General features: G+C 43.3%; 1 protein-coding gene across 4 annotated transcripts in view; it reads right to left on the bottom strand.

Moving 5' to 3' along the window:
- The window catches only part of KIF13B (kinesin family member 13B), a 211,804-nt gene that overhangs the window by 88,481 nt on the left and 108,858 nt on the right, over nucleotides 1–14,465 (bottom strand). For all 4 annotated transcript variants that reach the window (XM_061426800.1, XM_061426799.1, XM_061426802.1 and 1 more), the window contains 3 exons: nucleotides 13,973–14,107; nucleotides 6,305–6,435; nucleotides 1,680–1,766 (listed from right to left, as the gene is read on the bottom strand). In XM_061426800.1, the coding sequence (XP_061282784.1) occupies nucleotides 1,680–1,766; nucleotides 6,305–6,435; nucleotides 13,973–14,107 (353 nt within the window). The remainder of the gene's footprint in view (nucleotides 1–1,679; nucleotides 1,767–6,304; nucleotides 6,436–13,972; nucleotides 14,108–14,465) is intronic.

Below are 14,465 nucleotides of genomic sequence, written 5' to 3'. Positions count from 1 at the left end.
CATATAGTCAAAGCTATGGTTTTTCCAGAAGTCATGTATGGATGCAAGAGTTGGACCATAAAGAAGGCTGAGTGACAAAGAACTGATGCTTTTGTATTTTGGTGCTGGAGAAGACTCTTGAGAGTCCCTTGGACTGCAAGGAGATCCAACCAGTCCATACTAAAGGAGATCAGTCCTGGATATTCATTGGAAGGACTGATGCTGAAGCTCCAATACTTTGGCCACCTGATGTGAAGAGCTGACTCTCTGGAAAAGACCCTGATGCTGGAAAAGACTGAAGGCAAACGGAGAAGGGGGCGACAGAGGATGAGATGGTTGCATGGCATCACCAACTCAACTCATTTGGCCATGAATCTGAGCAAACTCCAGGAGACAGTGGAGGACAGAGGAGCCTGGTGTGCTGTAGCCTATGAGGTCACAGAATCAGACACAACTTAGTGACTGAACAACAACAATAACCTCACAGTCAAATAGGACAGGAAGGGATGAAAGAATTGGAACTCATCTGAGCTGAGCCTTAAGGGGTGAAGAGAAAGCAGGCGTTAGGACAGAGGCAAAATGGAAACCCTCACAGCCTCTGGAGAAATCATAAATAAAACACAGAGATACACAAAATCTGTACAGCCAAAGTTGTGAGAGAGAATCGTAGAAAAATCAACCTAATCCAAACTATGAAGGCTCTGTACACTAAGCCAAGCAATCCATGCTTGATTTAATTTGAGAAGAAAAAGATAAACATTTTCCACACTCTCTGTAGCCCTCTACTCTCTCAGAAATAATCGTGATAGCAGCTGGCCCACCAGCAGAGGATCGAGCTTGATATCTGAAACCCAAGTGCCAGGGACAGGAAGGGGAATAGATCAAGACTTAAGTTCTATACTCTATCCAGCCCGCTGGTCCTCACCAACACAACAGCAGTTTCGTATAGGAAAAGATGTCCAGTCCCAGCTCAGACTTTCTCAGCCTCCCTTGCAGGTGAGAGGCAAATTCTAGTACATGAGGGGTCAGAGGAAGGTCACCGGGGACTCCAGGGAGATGCCTGCTTCTTCTGCTCAGGAGAGTCAGGGCTAGTCCTGCCACCCCTCACCCTTGCCTTCTTCGGGGTGTCTGAGTGCTGCTTTGATGCCTGGAGGGACGTGGCCCTCTTTAGACCACAGGGAAGAGGCAAGACAATGCCAAGACTTCTGCCATGACTCTTTCGAGAGCCTGAGCCAAAGCCAATAACCATCCTCCTTGGGAGTTTCTGTTTTGTCAGAGAAAGGAACTGTTTAACCCAGAGTCAAATCTGCCATCGGATGCAGCTGAGAGCATTCCTAAATAAAACATGAGCCTCCTTTCACAGACAAGGAAACTAAAACCACTACTTTTCAAAAATGAAAAATAAAAATATAAGCATGTCAGAAAAATAATTAATGAATTCTTATGCCAGATGGCAAAACAATCATCTTCCATTGGGAAGTAAAATGTAAAAATATGTAACTGAATCAGGATTTCTCCTGAGTCCATTGTTCACGTGCCCCTCAGGCTCAAGCCGTACAGGGAACAAGCATGTGTATACTGAATAAATATCAATATACATGTGTGCACAAAATACATATATTTATGGCATTAAGTTTACTTTTTAATGCACAGTCTTCTGTTACAGAGCACCTCCCTCTTTAGGAGCATGACCGTCGTACCTGAAGAAGTGGTTGTTTCCCCACAATATCCTGTCCCCGTGGTGCAGCTGAATAGGACTGGATACAGAGGAGCCATTTACAAATGTTCTGTGGAGAGAAGAGGCCAAACATGTGAACAATGATTATCATATCCTCTCCTTCAATTTCTCCAATACAGGAAAAGCAAAATAACCAATTCCCCCAAAATAAAACCCCCTTGGAGAATAATTTTTTTTTATTTCCTTCTTTGCTGATTTACCTAAAATGCCTATGGTATCCAGTGCTGTAGATAATTAACCTCTATTTTTCAAAGTTCTAAATTTGTTATATAGCATATTAAGGAGTAAATATGGAACCATTACAGCTAACGATACAAAGACAGTGGCAGTGTACATGACAACTAGAGCAAGCACGTCCAATCTACACAGACAGAAAAGGCCAATCAGCCAACTAAACTCAGAGCCATCTACAGTGGCAGTAATGAGCAATGAGACCTGTTCAATTCTTAACTTCCTATAGCACAGGAAAATGCCCATATCCTATCAATACAGGAGAGTTGTAAGATCCACTTGACTGCTCACCCTGACAATGGAGTTCAACACAGAAATGGTGGGTACAAGATTATTAAGGGAAAACTTCAGAGGGGTGGGAACTAAATAGAAAATCACATATACCATTATAAGGCTGATATTACAGGAATATCTCTGTCATCACGTCTCTCCCACTGAATGACTCATCTGCTTAGAGGATAAAGGTCTTTAACTTGACATTAAAGGCCTTGCAAAAGGAAACCCTCTTCATCTTCCTTCCCTGTTCCAGTGAATTCTCAACTCCAGAAAAATAAAAAACGGGGAGAGGGTGTTATGCTCTGTCCACTAAACAATGATTTTCCCTTCCTCCAAAGTGAGGGTTGTCCCAGTCCTATAACTGGGAAGAGGGCTCCTGTTCCTCTTCATCCCCCTGAGTCTCAACTCAGTTTGATTCCTCGCAAAGCTGCTTGATTTGTCCAAAGCCCAGTTTGATTTCTACTTCCTCGGTCACTCCAGCCTATATTACCTTAAAATCTTTAAATTCCTAAAGCACTCATCTGGCTTTGTACAGATAGTTATTTTTAACATATATGCACAGACATTGAACCTTACTCTGCATCTAGACTCCACTTACCATGTGGGCTTTTAACAACTCTGGAAACATTTTTTGATTTTCTGCTGTGCTGGGTCTTCGTTGCTGTGAGGGCTTTCTCTAGTTGTGGTGAGCAGGGACTACTCTGTTGTGTGAGGGGGCGTCTCTGCGGGGTGGTTTCTCTTGTGGAGCACAGGCTGCAGGGTGAGGGCTTCGGCAGTTGCGGCCTAGGGGCTCAGTAGTTGCGGCATGGGGGGACCCTAGAGCACAGGCTCAGTAGTTGTGGCCCACGGGCTCAGCTGCCACGTGGCATGTGGGATCTTCCCAGACCAGGGATCGAGTCTGTGTCTCCTGCATTGGCAGGTGGATTCTTTACCACTGAGCTACCAGGAAAGCTCCATGTGGGCTTTAAACACTAAAGGCCATTGGTCTCTATGTTCCTACAGTCTGATTTATTCAAAGCATGAGCTCAAAAAATAGAGTATGACAAGAGGGGGCCTACTGAAACTAGCAGATTTTAGCCTGTATAACACAAATTCCTTAAATACAGTGAGGAGTTTAATTAAAGGCAAACACATATACAAGCTTATTTTCTAAAGCTCAAGCAGTTAATACATAAAAGCATGACTATAAACAGTTCTCAAAGTGCGGTCTGCAGGAGGTCCCAAAGATCAAATTTATTTGTGTAACAACACTAACCTACCATTTTCCACTGTGTTGACATTTGCATTGGCAAAGAATAAAACTATTGGTGTTTTTGCACAAATCAAGGCAATGGCATCAAACCCTTATTAGTAGTCACTGGATTATTCACTGCTGTGCATTCACAATTTTTAAAAATGTTTCATTTGAAAAGGTCCTTGATGAAGGAGTAAAAATCAACTGTACTCCAATAAAAAATTTAATTAAAAAGTAAAAATAAATTTACGAAGATAAACTATTAAAATTACTACTTTTGGTAAATCTTGACCCTTGAGTAGTACGCAACTCCTTAAAACATTCAAGGTGACAACATGAGCAGCACACAAAGCGCTGTGCGGAAGCATGCCGAAGTACACCGCCTGTCTTGAGCAAAGACACACAAAGTGATTTTCTGGCACATTTTCTCAAAAATGAACAAAGGCAGCCTGTCACTTTCACCAAAGCAATTGACAGTATTTGTTGCCAAGCTTTCAAGTGAAAATTAGAGTTTCAGGAAATTTGTGTCGATGTCCTCCAACCAAAGACCACCAGGAACACTCCCGTAGTTAAGCCGGTTAGGTTTATCACTCATACCAAGGGAGAAGCCACCCCAGGAAGCCTGGGGTGTCAGAAAGGGGAGAATGGGAATGCTGCAAGGAACGGGCTTCAGCTGGACAACCCAGGTGACGACCTGAGGAGGTGGGAGTCCTGTATATATTGGATGCTGTCGGGGAGCAGGAGTAATTCTATGACTGGGTTTGTCAAAAATCTTATTCATAGAGGGGAGACAAGGATGAAGTTGTAATTGGTAAAGAAATAGCCACTCATATCAGCTGAGAGAAGGTGTCTGGTATTTTGGGTGTGGCATAGTGACCATGGGCTTCCCAGGTGGCGCTAATGATAAAGAATCTGCCTGCCAATGCAGGAGACACAAAAAGATGCGAGTTCAATCCCTGGGTCAGAAAGATCCCCTGGAGGAAGAAGTGGCAACCTGCTCTAGTATTCTTGCCTGGAAAATTCTATGAACAGAGGAACCTGGAGGGATACAGTCCATGGGGTCGCAGAGAGAGACATGACTGAGTGAGCACACAGCGACCTTGGTTTTTGTCTCTGCGGAGACAAAATTATTATATGACCTGTTTCATCTTATTCTGTCACAGCCTCAGAGTAACCTTCCCTGGGGTTGGTGTCTGTGAGATTATTTAATGGGAGAATAGCGTGCTTGCGCCCAGCCAGGCTACGCTCTTTTTTTCTTCCTGATTTGCATCCTTCACCATGAGCTTGATAGCTTCCAAACATTTAAAGACTTTATGGGTGAAATCAGTGATGATATTAATGATTTTTTATATGATGATGAATCAGCATTCAGAAGATCAGTATATCAATTAACCATTACGTGTAATAGTTACATAGACAGTTACACAACAGACAATAACAACCTTAAAGCTGAAGGAGATAAACGGACAAATAGTTTGTATAATGTTCTGCCTTTTCATTACTTACTGAGCACTTGTATTATCAGTCTGGTGCGTGTGCGTGTGCTCAATAGTGTTCGACCCGTGGCAACCCCATGGACTATACAGCCCACCAGGCTCCTCTGTCCATGGAATTTTTCAGGCAAGAATACTGGAGTAGGTTGCCGTTTCCTCCTCTAATATTAGTCTGACATTACGTGCTAAGGATAGAAAACCAAAAAAGAAAGGTCCTCATCCTCAAAGGGCCCCCAGGCCCATGTGGTAACAGAGGCTAGCAGCCCACAAGAACACCTCATGAAGTGCGAGCATAACAGGAAGCACAGAGTGCTCTAGAAACACACACTGGGGGCCCTTATTTTAGACTCAAGTAGATGACGACAGAGCTTAACCTTGAAGGTCAAACAGGAGTTAGCTGGCCAGAGGAATGGCAGATGCAGAGGAAGAGGAGATAAACAGGAGGGGCGTAAAGGACTTTGTATCAAGAAGACCCAAAAGCCATCTGGCTGTACGCAGCATGGACCAGAAAGAAGATCAGGCTGCTGGCAGGGATGCCAATCAGGATTTGACTGGGGGGCAGGGAGGAATTCCCTGATGGTCTAATGGTTAGGACTCTGCACTTCCACTTCCCGGGGCCTCAGTTCGATCCCTAATCAGGAAATCAGGATACCACAAATCATGCACAGCAAGGTAAAAAAAAAAAAGATTTGATGATGAAGGCCTTATTTAAATAAGGTGACGTTAGTATGTACAGAGAGGAAGGATGGGTTTAAGTGGTATTAGAAAGTTAACCTAGAGCCTGTTACACAGAGTGAAGTGTGTCAGAAAAACAAACACTGCACATTAACACACATTATGGAATCTAGAAAAATGGTACCGATGAACCTATCTGCAGGGCGGCAATGGAGACACAGACAGAAAACAGACTTGTGGACACAGCATGGGAAGGAGAGGGTGGGCCAAGCTGAGAGTAGCGCTGAAACACACACATTACCATGTGTAAAACAGACAGCTAGTGCGAAGCTGCTGTGGAACACAGGGAGCTCAGCTCCACGGTCTGTGACAGCCAAGAGGGGCGGGCTGGGGTGGGGTACGCGCAGCAAGTTCAAGGAGTGGACATATGTATCCTTGTGGCTGACTCACACTGTTGTATGGCAGAAACCCACACGACATTGTAAAGCTATTTTTCTCCAATTAAAAATAAATGTGAAAAAAGAAAAAAAAGTTAACTATTAAAGACTTGGTAACTATCTTCTTTAAGCGGACGTAAAAGCCAAAAACAAGTCCAAACGACCTTATACCACCCTCAGTTAGTGTACTTTCTTCCTCTTAAAAATTACTGTGACATTAACACTAAATAAAGTACGTTACCTGGTGTTCTTTTGAGGAGTCAGCATAACCTGGCCTTCTGGCGTGATGTCTATGATACAGTGTTCAGGAAGAATTCCCATGCCACACAGCTGGATATCTTGGGAATTTGCTGAACCTATCAGTGTATGTTCCTATAAAAGAATCAAATTCACTGATTAATACTGCATTCTTGCATGTACACAAGCTGAAATTGTCTACTCTCAGCTTTAGTACGTTACCTTAAACTCTCAGCTCTGTACCCATGACCTTAGCTAAAAGATTTTTAAAGCAAATGGAATAGTAGGGGGAATTCCTGGCTTTCTCTTAAACTCATTATACAAGTTGTATTTCCTTATAAGGAATAAGGCACTGAATTGAGTTATATAACTTTTAAACCTAAACACTACAGGTTTATATTAATGGCTATACTATATCCTTATTTTCCATTGCAATCTTGATTCAAAATATTTTATGCTACTTCAAAGCCTGAACCAAGTGTCAATTCAGTTCAGCTGCTCAGTTGTGCCTGACTCTTTGCAACCCCTTGGACTAGAGCACACCAGGCTTCCCTGTCCGTCACCAACTTCCAGAGCTTGCTCAAATTCATGTCCATTGAGTCAGTGATGCTGAAGCCGAAGCTCTAGTACTCTGACCACCTCATGTGAAGAACTGACTCATTGGAGAAGACCCTGATGCTTGGAAAGATTGAAGGCAGGAGAAGGAGATGACAGAGGATGTGTCAATTTCCATACCAAAAATACGGATCTGAAAACTACAGGTACCCAAGTTGTACATCACCTACCTGGTCTCAGACAAGATGAATCGACAAAGATAAAGAGCTATTCAAATACAAGGAGTTTGAATTATTTTTTAAAATCACGTGAGATACGGCAGACAGCAGATGCATTCTTCTTACCGTATACCCCCAAGTTTTCAATTCTCTTAAGCCCCAACCACCAGGGTCAATTTTTGACAAGTAACTGAAAAAAAAAACGGACATAAAAATTGAGCCCTCTCTTCTGTGCTTCAACTTTTGACTGCACTTAAATGTTGATATGACTGGGATCTGTCCCTAATAAGCCCACTTCTCCTATACACCTGGATCAGGGGTCAGACACGAAATATTTTAGGCCTTGTGAGTCCTACACAATTACTCAAGTCTGTCCCATAGTGTGAAAGCAGCCAGACAATACACAAAAGCATACGTATGGCTACTTCCCAAAAAAATTTACTTATGAACACTGAAATCTGAACTTCATACAATTTTCACATGTCCAAAATATTATGACTCTTGATTTTTTTCCCCAACCGTTTAAAAAATGCAAACACTACTCTTGGCTCCTGAGCCATATGAAAACAAGCAGGGGGCAAGATTTAACCCGTGGAAGTAAGTTGCTAACCACTGGCCACAATGATCTCATCCAGCCCAACAGGCTTTAAATATATATCAAGGTCTCTACCTATCTATCCAAATCACCACCCAGGAACTACGGACTTTAGTTCCACCATTTTCCCGCCTCCACCACCTGTCCTAGGCGCAGTCACCGTTATTTCTTGCCCACTGGGTACAATTTGGATGTCTAACGAAATTTCAAAGTTAAAGCGCCAAAACAGACCCTTGCTTCCACCCCTCCCCACCCCACTGAGTCTATTCCATTCCCCAATACCAAAGCCACCACCACTGCCCAGCTGCTCAAGTGAAAAAGCTCAGATGCTATCCTGCAGTCTTCTCTCTGTCTTACCAGCCTACTTCCAGCCCCAAGTCCATCACAAAATCCTCTCAGACTCTCCCTCTGACATGTATCAAGACTCAGCTCCCTTCCCACCTCCACTATCACACCCTCTTGCCTGAGTGAATATGGTGCTGTTGTTGTTGAGGCGCTAAGTTGTGTCTAACTCTTGGCGACATGGATGGTAGCCTGCCAGGCTCCTCTGTCCTGGGATTTCCCAGGCAAGAATACTGGAGTTGGTTCACATTTCCTTCTCCAGGGGATCGTCTCGACTCAGGGATGAAACCTGAGTCTCCTGCACTGGCAAGCAGATTCTCTGCTGCTGAGCCACCAGGGAAGCCCAGGTGAATATAAGAGCTTTCTATTGCTTCTCCACTTCCTTCCCACCACACCCCACCTACTTCCACCATCAAGAGCTGATCACACAATCCCCCTACAGAGAATCATCTAGTGGCTTCCCTTTGAACTTCTAGGAAGCTCAAATTCTTACCCAGGCTTACAAACCTTCTGTGATCTGGGCCCTAGCCGCTGCTTCTACCCCAGGTCCCAGCACTCTGCCTCTCCTGGAGCATGATCCACCCGCACAGGCCTTTCATCCATTCTTTGAGCACACTTGATCGCTTCCTCTGCCTGAAGAGTTCCTCCCCTGATCGTCCTACTGGTAGTTTCTGATCATTTCTACCTCAGCTTTTAAGGGCACATCCTCAGAGAGGTGTATACTGAGCTGACAATGAGAAAGAACCACCGTCTTACTCTCGTGCCTGAATTCCTTACGTAGCACTGACTGACTGTGGGTTTTCTGTCCATCTCCACAGCTAGCGTGGAAACGCTGAGAGAGCAGAGGGCAGCCTGTCCTGCAACCTACCGCCTCACCACTGTATTCCAAGCATGTAACAGAGGCCTGCTGCACTGAGCCATTAAGTAAAAACAAAAGAAAGATAAATGAACAACCATTTCCCTTAGCATTCCCCTCGGATTCAGAGGAAGGTCTCCCCTCCTTTGTCCACAAGCCTGATAATTGCACTCTTGGTTCCAATTCTTCCCATCTCTCCTGGGATCCCAGTCTAATAAAAAGGCCTCTTCCCTTCCATTATTTTCACTTTCCCTCTTCTGGAGGTTTCTTCTCTCCAGTGCGCTGCAGTGGGGTTTCCAAGGAAACAAAGAGCTGGGATCACAATTGCATTCTGGTATCCGGTTCAGTCCTCAGGGAATATATACGAGAAACACAGGGACACTCCAGGCCAATGTCTACTCCTCGATTTTGGCTGAGGCTTCCTGGTCAATCCCTGGATTGACCTTCCTAATCCAGAGAACGGGGCCTGACCAGGTGTCAACTACAAGGAATGCTTTAGTGACGTTCAGTAGCAGGCCAAAGGAATCCGTTCCACACCCATCTCCCATCTTTCCTCTCTGTCTTAACACACCCACTACAAGGTGGAGAGAAGTTCCTAAGGGAGAAACAAAGAGAGTCCAAAGAGCAAAAGAGGCTGAGATCGCCTAAAAAAACAAAGACCTCCCCCCCAAAGCCCTTCAGTTCAGTCGCTCAGTCGTGTCTGACTCTTTGCGACCTCCTGAATTGCAGCACGCCAGGCCTCCCTGTCCACCACCAACTCCCAGAGTTCACCCAAACTCACGTCCATCGAGTCGGTGATGCCATCTACCCATCTCATCCTCTGTCGTCTCCTTCTCCTCCTGCCCCCAATCCCTCCCAGCATCAGAGTTTTTTCCAATGACCCAAAGCCCTTGGCTTAGGCTATTTCTACATACAATCCCTTTCCTCCTCCCATGAGAAATTCCAGCAGGAATCCTAACTGTGACTGCAGAGCCTTTTTGCCCTTGGGGGTTGAAATGCAGAAAAAGCTCTGAACTACCCCCTAGATTAGAGTGTGAACTGCCTCACCCCAAGACTGCACACAGGTTCACTCACATGTCTCTGACCCTGCTTTTGTTCTCTTTGCACAAAATACTCTCTTCCCTTCATCCAGATACAAAACATTAATATCTTAAATACTTAATTCTGACCTCTTCTTCTCCTTGCAGGTTTCACTAGTAGCCTACACTGACTTCTCCCTTCTCTGAACCCCCAACTACATCTAGAGTCAGCACCTCAATTTACTATCATGTAAGTGTTGTTTTCCGGCTATTTAGGCAGCAACCTATCCAGGACTCCTGCATCTTCAACAAGCACAGTCCATGATACACAGTGGATGCTGCTAAGTATCAGACGATAAACTGAATTAAAAACAAAAACTATCAGAGGTAAAACACTAAATAGCAAAGTTGTTGCTGTGCTAGGTTGCTTCAGTCATATCTGACTCTCTGTGACCCCATGGACTGTAGCCTGCCAGGCTCCCATCCATGGGATTCTCCAGGCAAGAATACCAGAGTGGGTTGTCATTTCCTTTTCCCGGGGATCTTCCCAACCCAGGGATGGAAACCCCGTCTCCTGCACTTCAGACAGAATCTTTACCACTGAGCCACCAGGAGAGCCCCTAAACAGCAATGGTCTAATCCAAATTCTAGAAGGAAAACTATTTCTTTTTTCAACAAATATTACATTGAGCTAGGCATTGTGCCACTAGAGATAAAAGATAGGCATGTAAGCTAAATGTACAGCTTACATTATACTTGACGACTTAAATGTCTCATTTGAGGTTACAATCCCTTTGATCAATCCGAAGAGAGGTACAGAGTGACATACTTCACAGGAAGGGTTTTCCCACCCTACGAGCAGGAAGAATAGCACATGAACACTCTGTACAGTCGCTCAGCCTTATCAGGCAGGCCTCACTTTGGACAAAAAAGCAGCATTGTAAAAAATAAGTGAGCAAGGAGATCTTAACCATCCGTGGGGGAAATGGAAATAATTCTGTGACAATTAAAACTGTAAAACATGCAGAATTCTCTTACTGCTATAATGTAGAGGGAAATGAAAAAACAATGTAACTAATATTTATTTAGTACAGTGTCATTTAGAATATTAGAAACACCATAATTGAAAGCACTTTCTTTCTTTGTTAAAAGCTTTTCGATGGCCTCCCTGGTGGATCAGTGGTAAAGAGTCCACCCGCCAATGCAGGAGACACTGGTTTGATCCCTGATCTAAGAAGATCCCACATGCTTGGGAGCAACTAAGCCCATGAGCTGCAGCTATTGAACCTGTGCTCTAGGGTCTGTGCGCTGGAACAAGAGAAGCCCCCACAATGAAAGCCAGTGTACCCCCGCTAGGGAGTAGCTCCTGCCCACTGCCAACTACAGAAAAAAGCCCAGCAGCAACAATGACCCAGCACTGCCAAAAGCAAACAAACAAACCAACAACAACAACCAAAAAATATATATATAAAAAGCTTATTGAGTGTAGTTGGAAGAGTGCTTGCCGTTTTCTTTTCAACATATAACTTACAACATGGAGTGAGGATATTTTCCGCGCCTTGGTGAACTGCCATACTCCTTTATGCCTCTACCACTTTATCCTTTGAGCTTTCAATGTTGCAAAGGATCTCCAAGAGTTTCTCTCACGTGACGTGCTCTTTGGTTTAACCCTAATCCTTCGCGACATCTGCATTCTTCTCGTCACAACCACTTTCATCATTTACATCTGTAAGTTCACCTTCACTAACTTCCTCTGGCTGCGCATCTAGAATCGCATGAATGACCGCAATGTCAACATTATTTCCTAAATCGTGTCAACTGGAATTTGTGGAGGCTGGAACCATGCCACACAAGAGCTGCCTGTCTATACAACTAAGATGCAAAAAGACCCCATGAGTTACGTTCTGCTTAGAGTTTGGCCACCATACCTTGCTTCTGCCAGTTCTAGACAGAATAGATAAACAGAGGATTCTATTCTGGAAGAGAACCATTCAACTTGGAAGTAAAAAGAATGTTGGAGGTAATTTAATCCAGTGGCCTCATTTTACAGACGGGGCGCTCAAAGTCACCCAGTGATGTGAAGTCATCTGCCCAGCATTTACACTGACCTGGGAATGTGACAGCAGAGAAACAAAAACCACTCGGCCTCTAAATTCCTCCATCCCACATCATGGTATCACTTTACTGAAGCAGAACTGTTCTTGGACGGAGGTCATCCTCTTGAATGTGCTTTGTCATGAATATACTCTTGTCATGGGTTTAGCCTGGCCAGTAAGAAACCAACACTGCCTCAGACTTTGCCAAAGCAGGGCTGACCACACAGTCTGAATCAGAGTCCCAACACCTCCTCACAAGATGGCCAGAAATATTTTGACTGCCCTCCAACAGTCTTTAAATAGTTTCTTTGTGTAATTTTTTAGTGAAGAACAGATAGGAACTGGAGTTTTTTTTTTCATATTGAGTATACGTGTTTGTGCGTTCTAATTTGAACTTCATCATGTCAGAAGAGAAAAAGAACTCACAGTTCTGAAGATCTAAAGGGCAAAATACTTAAGTCCCATGCGAATACTGCATCTCTCCTGAAGCCTGAGGATCCCCAGCTGAAATTCTAACACAAAAAGCTGCCAACGCTGTTAGAAGCATAGCGAGAGATGTGCTAATCCGTCACTGTTTCCCAAAGGACAAGGGTAATATAATAAAGTACCAGAGGGTCAAGTGAGAAACTGGTATGTGGGATAACGTATGTATCAGTAGGGCTTCTGTTTATAAAATGCTTCTATAGGTCAACTCCCATTTAAGCCTCCAGGAAGTCTGTGAGGTAGCCAGACAGAGAAAACTTCCATTTATAGAGGAGGAATCTGTAGACGGCAAGCGTGAAGGCCTTGAGAGAAAAACATCCGTCAAGCCAGTAGTGCTGGAGCAGAAACTCGGTGCGCCTCCCTCCCACCCCTGCTCTGCCCCTCTGCCCGCAGCACCTGAGCATGTTCACGTGAGTGTATGCACTAGAGACACAATTTAACGCACAGAGTAATAAAGCATGATACAAGATACTTAAGAATAGCAGGGCCTTATCAAAACACTACAAAGCAATTACCCCAGGTATGTCTGATAAAAACTGGGAAACCAGCCAACGCATCATGAATTCTTCAGTCTCTTTAGAAATCAAAGGACACAAATCTCTAATCCTCACAGTGCTTCCAACTGTACCAGCTCACTTCTTTGCTGTCCCAGTCACTAACTCAGTTAAATCCTCAGAGATAGTTCCTGTATTAGGAGAGGAAAATTCTCCACCTAGTATTTATTAACTTCATGTCAGAGTAACTCATCTATGTTCTGGGCTTGGCAATTTTGGTGAATACCTCATAATTTCTATAGTGTCTGATTCATGTTTATCCTGAAGCTGTCTCATCTTCCTGCTATGTCCAACAACCTATATAGTTTTCAATGTATGTGACTATATAAATATATAGAATGTATATAGATTTCAATGTATATTTAGTTTCTTCTGCTCCAGGCTCTGACCCTCTCCGCCTCTAAGTGACTTAACTCTTCTTTTTGTAAACTGACAATCCAAAATGTTTAACTTTCCCGAGTTAATTTTTAACTTTCCTAAGAGTTACTGGAAACACAAAAGTTCAAGTCAAGTGGTCCTAATGACTTTTTAAGAACATTTCCTCTTGCAAACCAGGACCAGTCACCAACCGGTGTGCTGCACAGAAGCCACAGAGCTTTAGTGCTGATGAAACATTTAGTTTACAGGTCGTTCTGTAAGCTCAAGCTAGCTACTTAACTCCCTGCTTTAGTCACACTAAGGGTAAGAAGTCAAACTAATTAATTTGTTGGAGATAATATCAGAATACCATTTTTTACATTAACTAGGTTGAAAAATATATTTACATCACTCAAAGACGAAAAAGAGAGACTGGTCTCAGAAACCCAGGATTTTTCTACACTCCAGCTGAAGCAAACAAAAACAATTTGCTAACTCCTTTTTGAATATGCATGGTTCTCCAAGTACAAAGAAAGGATACTGTGAAATACTGCTCTATTTCACAGCAGAAAACAGTAGACAAGCTTACGACTTCACCTTTAAGTAATAAACCAGAAGTTCATTCAGAGCAGGATCAGCATTCAGATTAACGAGGAAACATTTATCATCCCCAACTTTAATTCCAGACGATTGAAGAGATATTCCAAGACTCTCAAGCTGTTTCTGTCGCTCCTGTAAACGCATTAGAGAAGAATTAATTCCACAGCTATTGAGGCAGCAAGCTATAAAACGTTATATATGATGGTAATTATTAAATAACTTTATAACTCAAATATGTTTTCTTAGGACATGGTATCATATAGATGACTGCATTTGTCCTCTTTCTAAACTATATAAACTCTATAGCTGAGAAGAGAACAAACTCTAATGTTGCTTTGTTAAGTAAAACTCTTATTAATTTCAAAAGTAAAGCCATTACAAATCACCACCAAATATACTGAGCTCTCACTTTTCATTCTTGAAAATATCTAACATCCTGAATTCATCTTTCTCATTTAATTCTTTATATATGAGCAAATGTAAGTGTTTT

Source organism: Bos javanicus, chromosome 8 (assembly GCF_032452875.1).
Source record: "Bos javanicus breed banteng chromosome 8, ARS-OSU_banteng_1.0, whole genome shotgun sequence".
NCBI lineage: Eukaryota > Metazoa > Chordata > Mammalia > Artiodactyla > Bovidae > Bos > Bos javanicus.
This window is presented reverse-complemented; position numbering and strand designations above follow the sequence as displayed.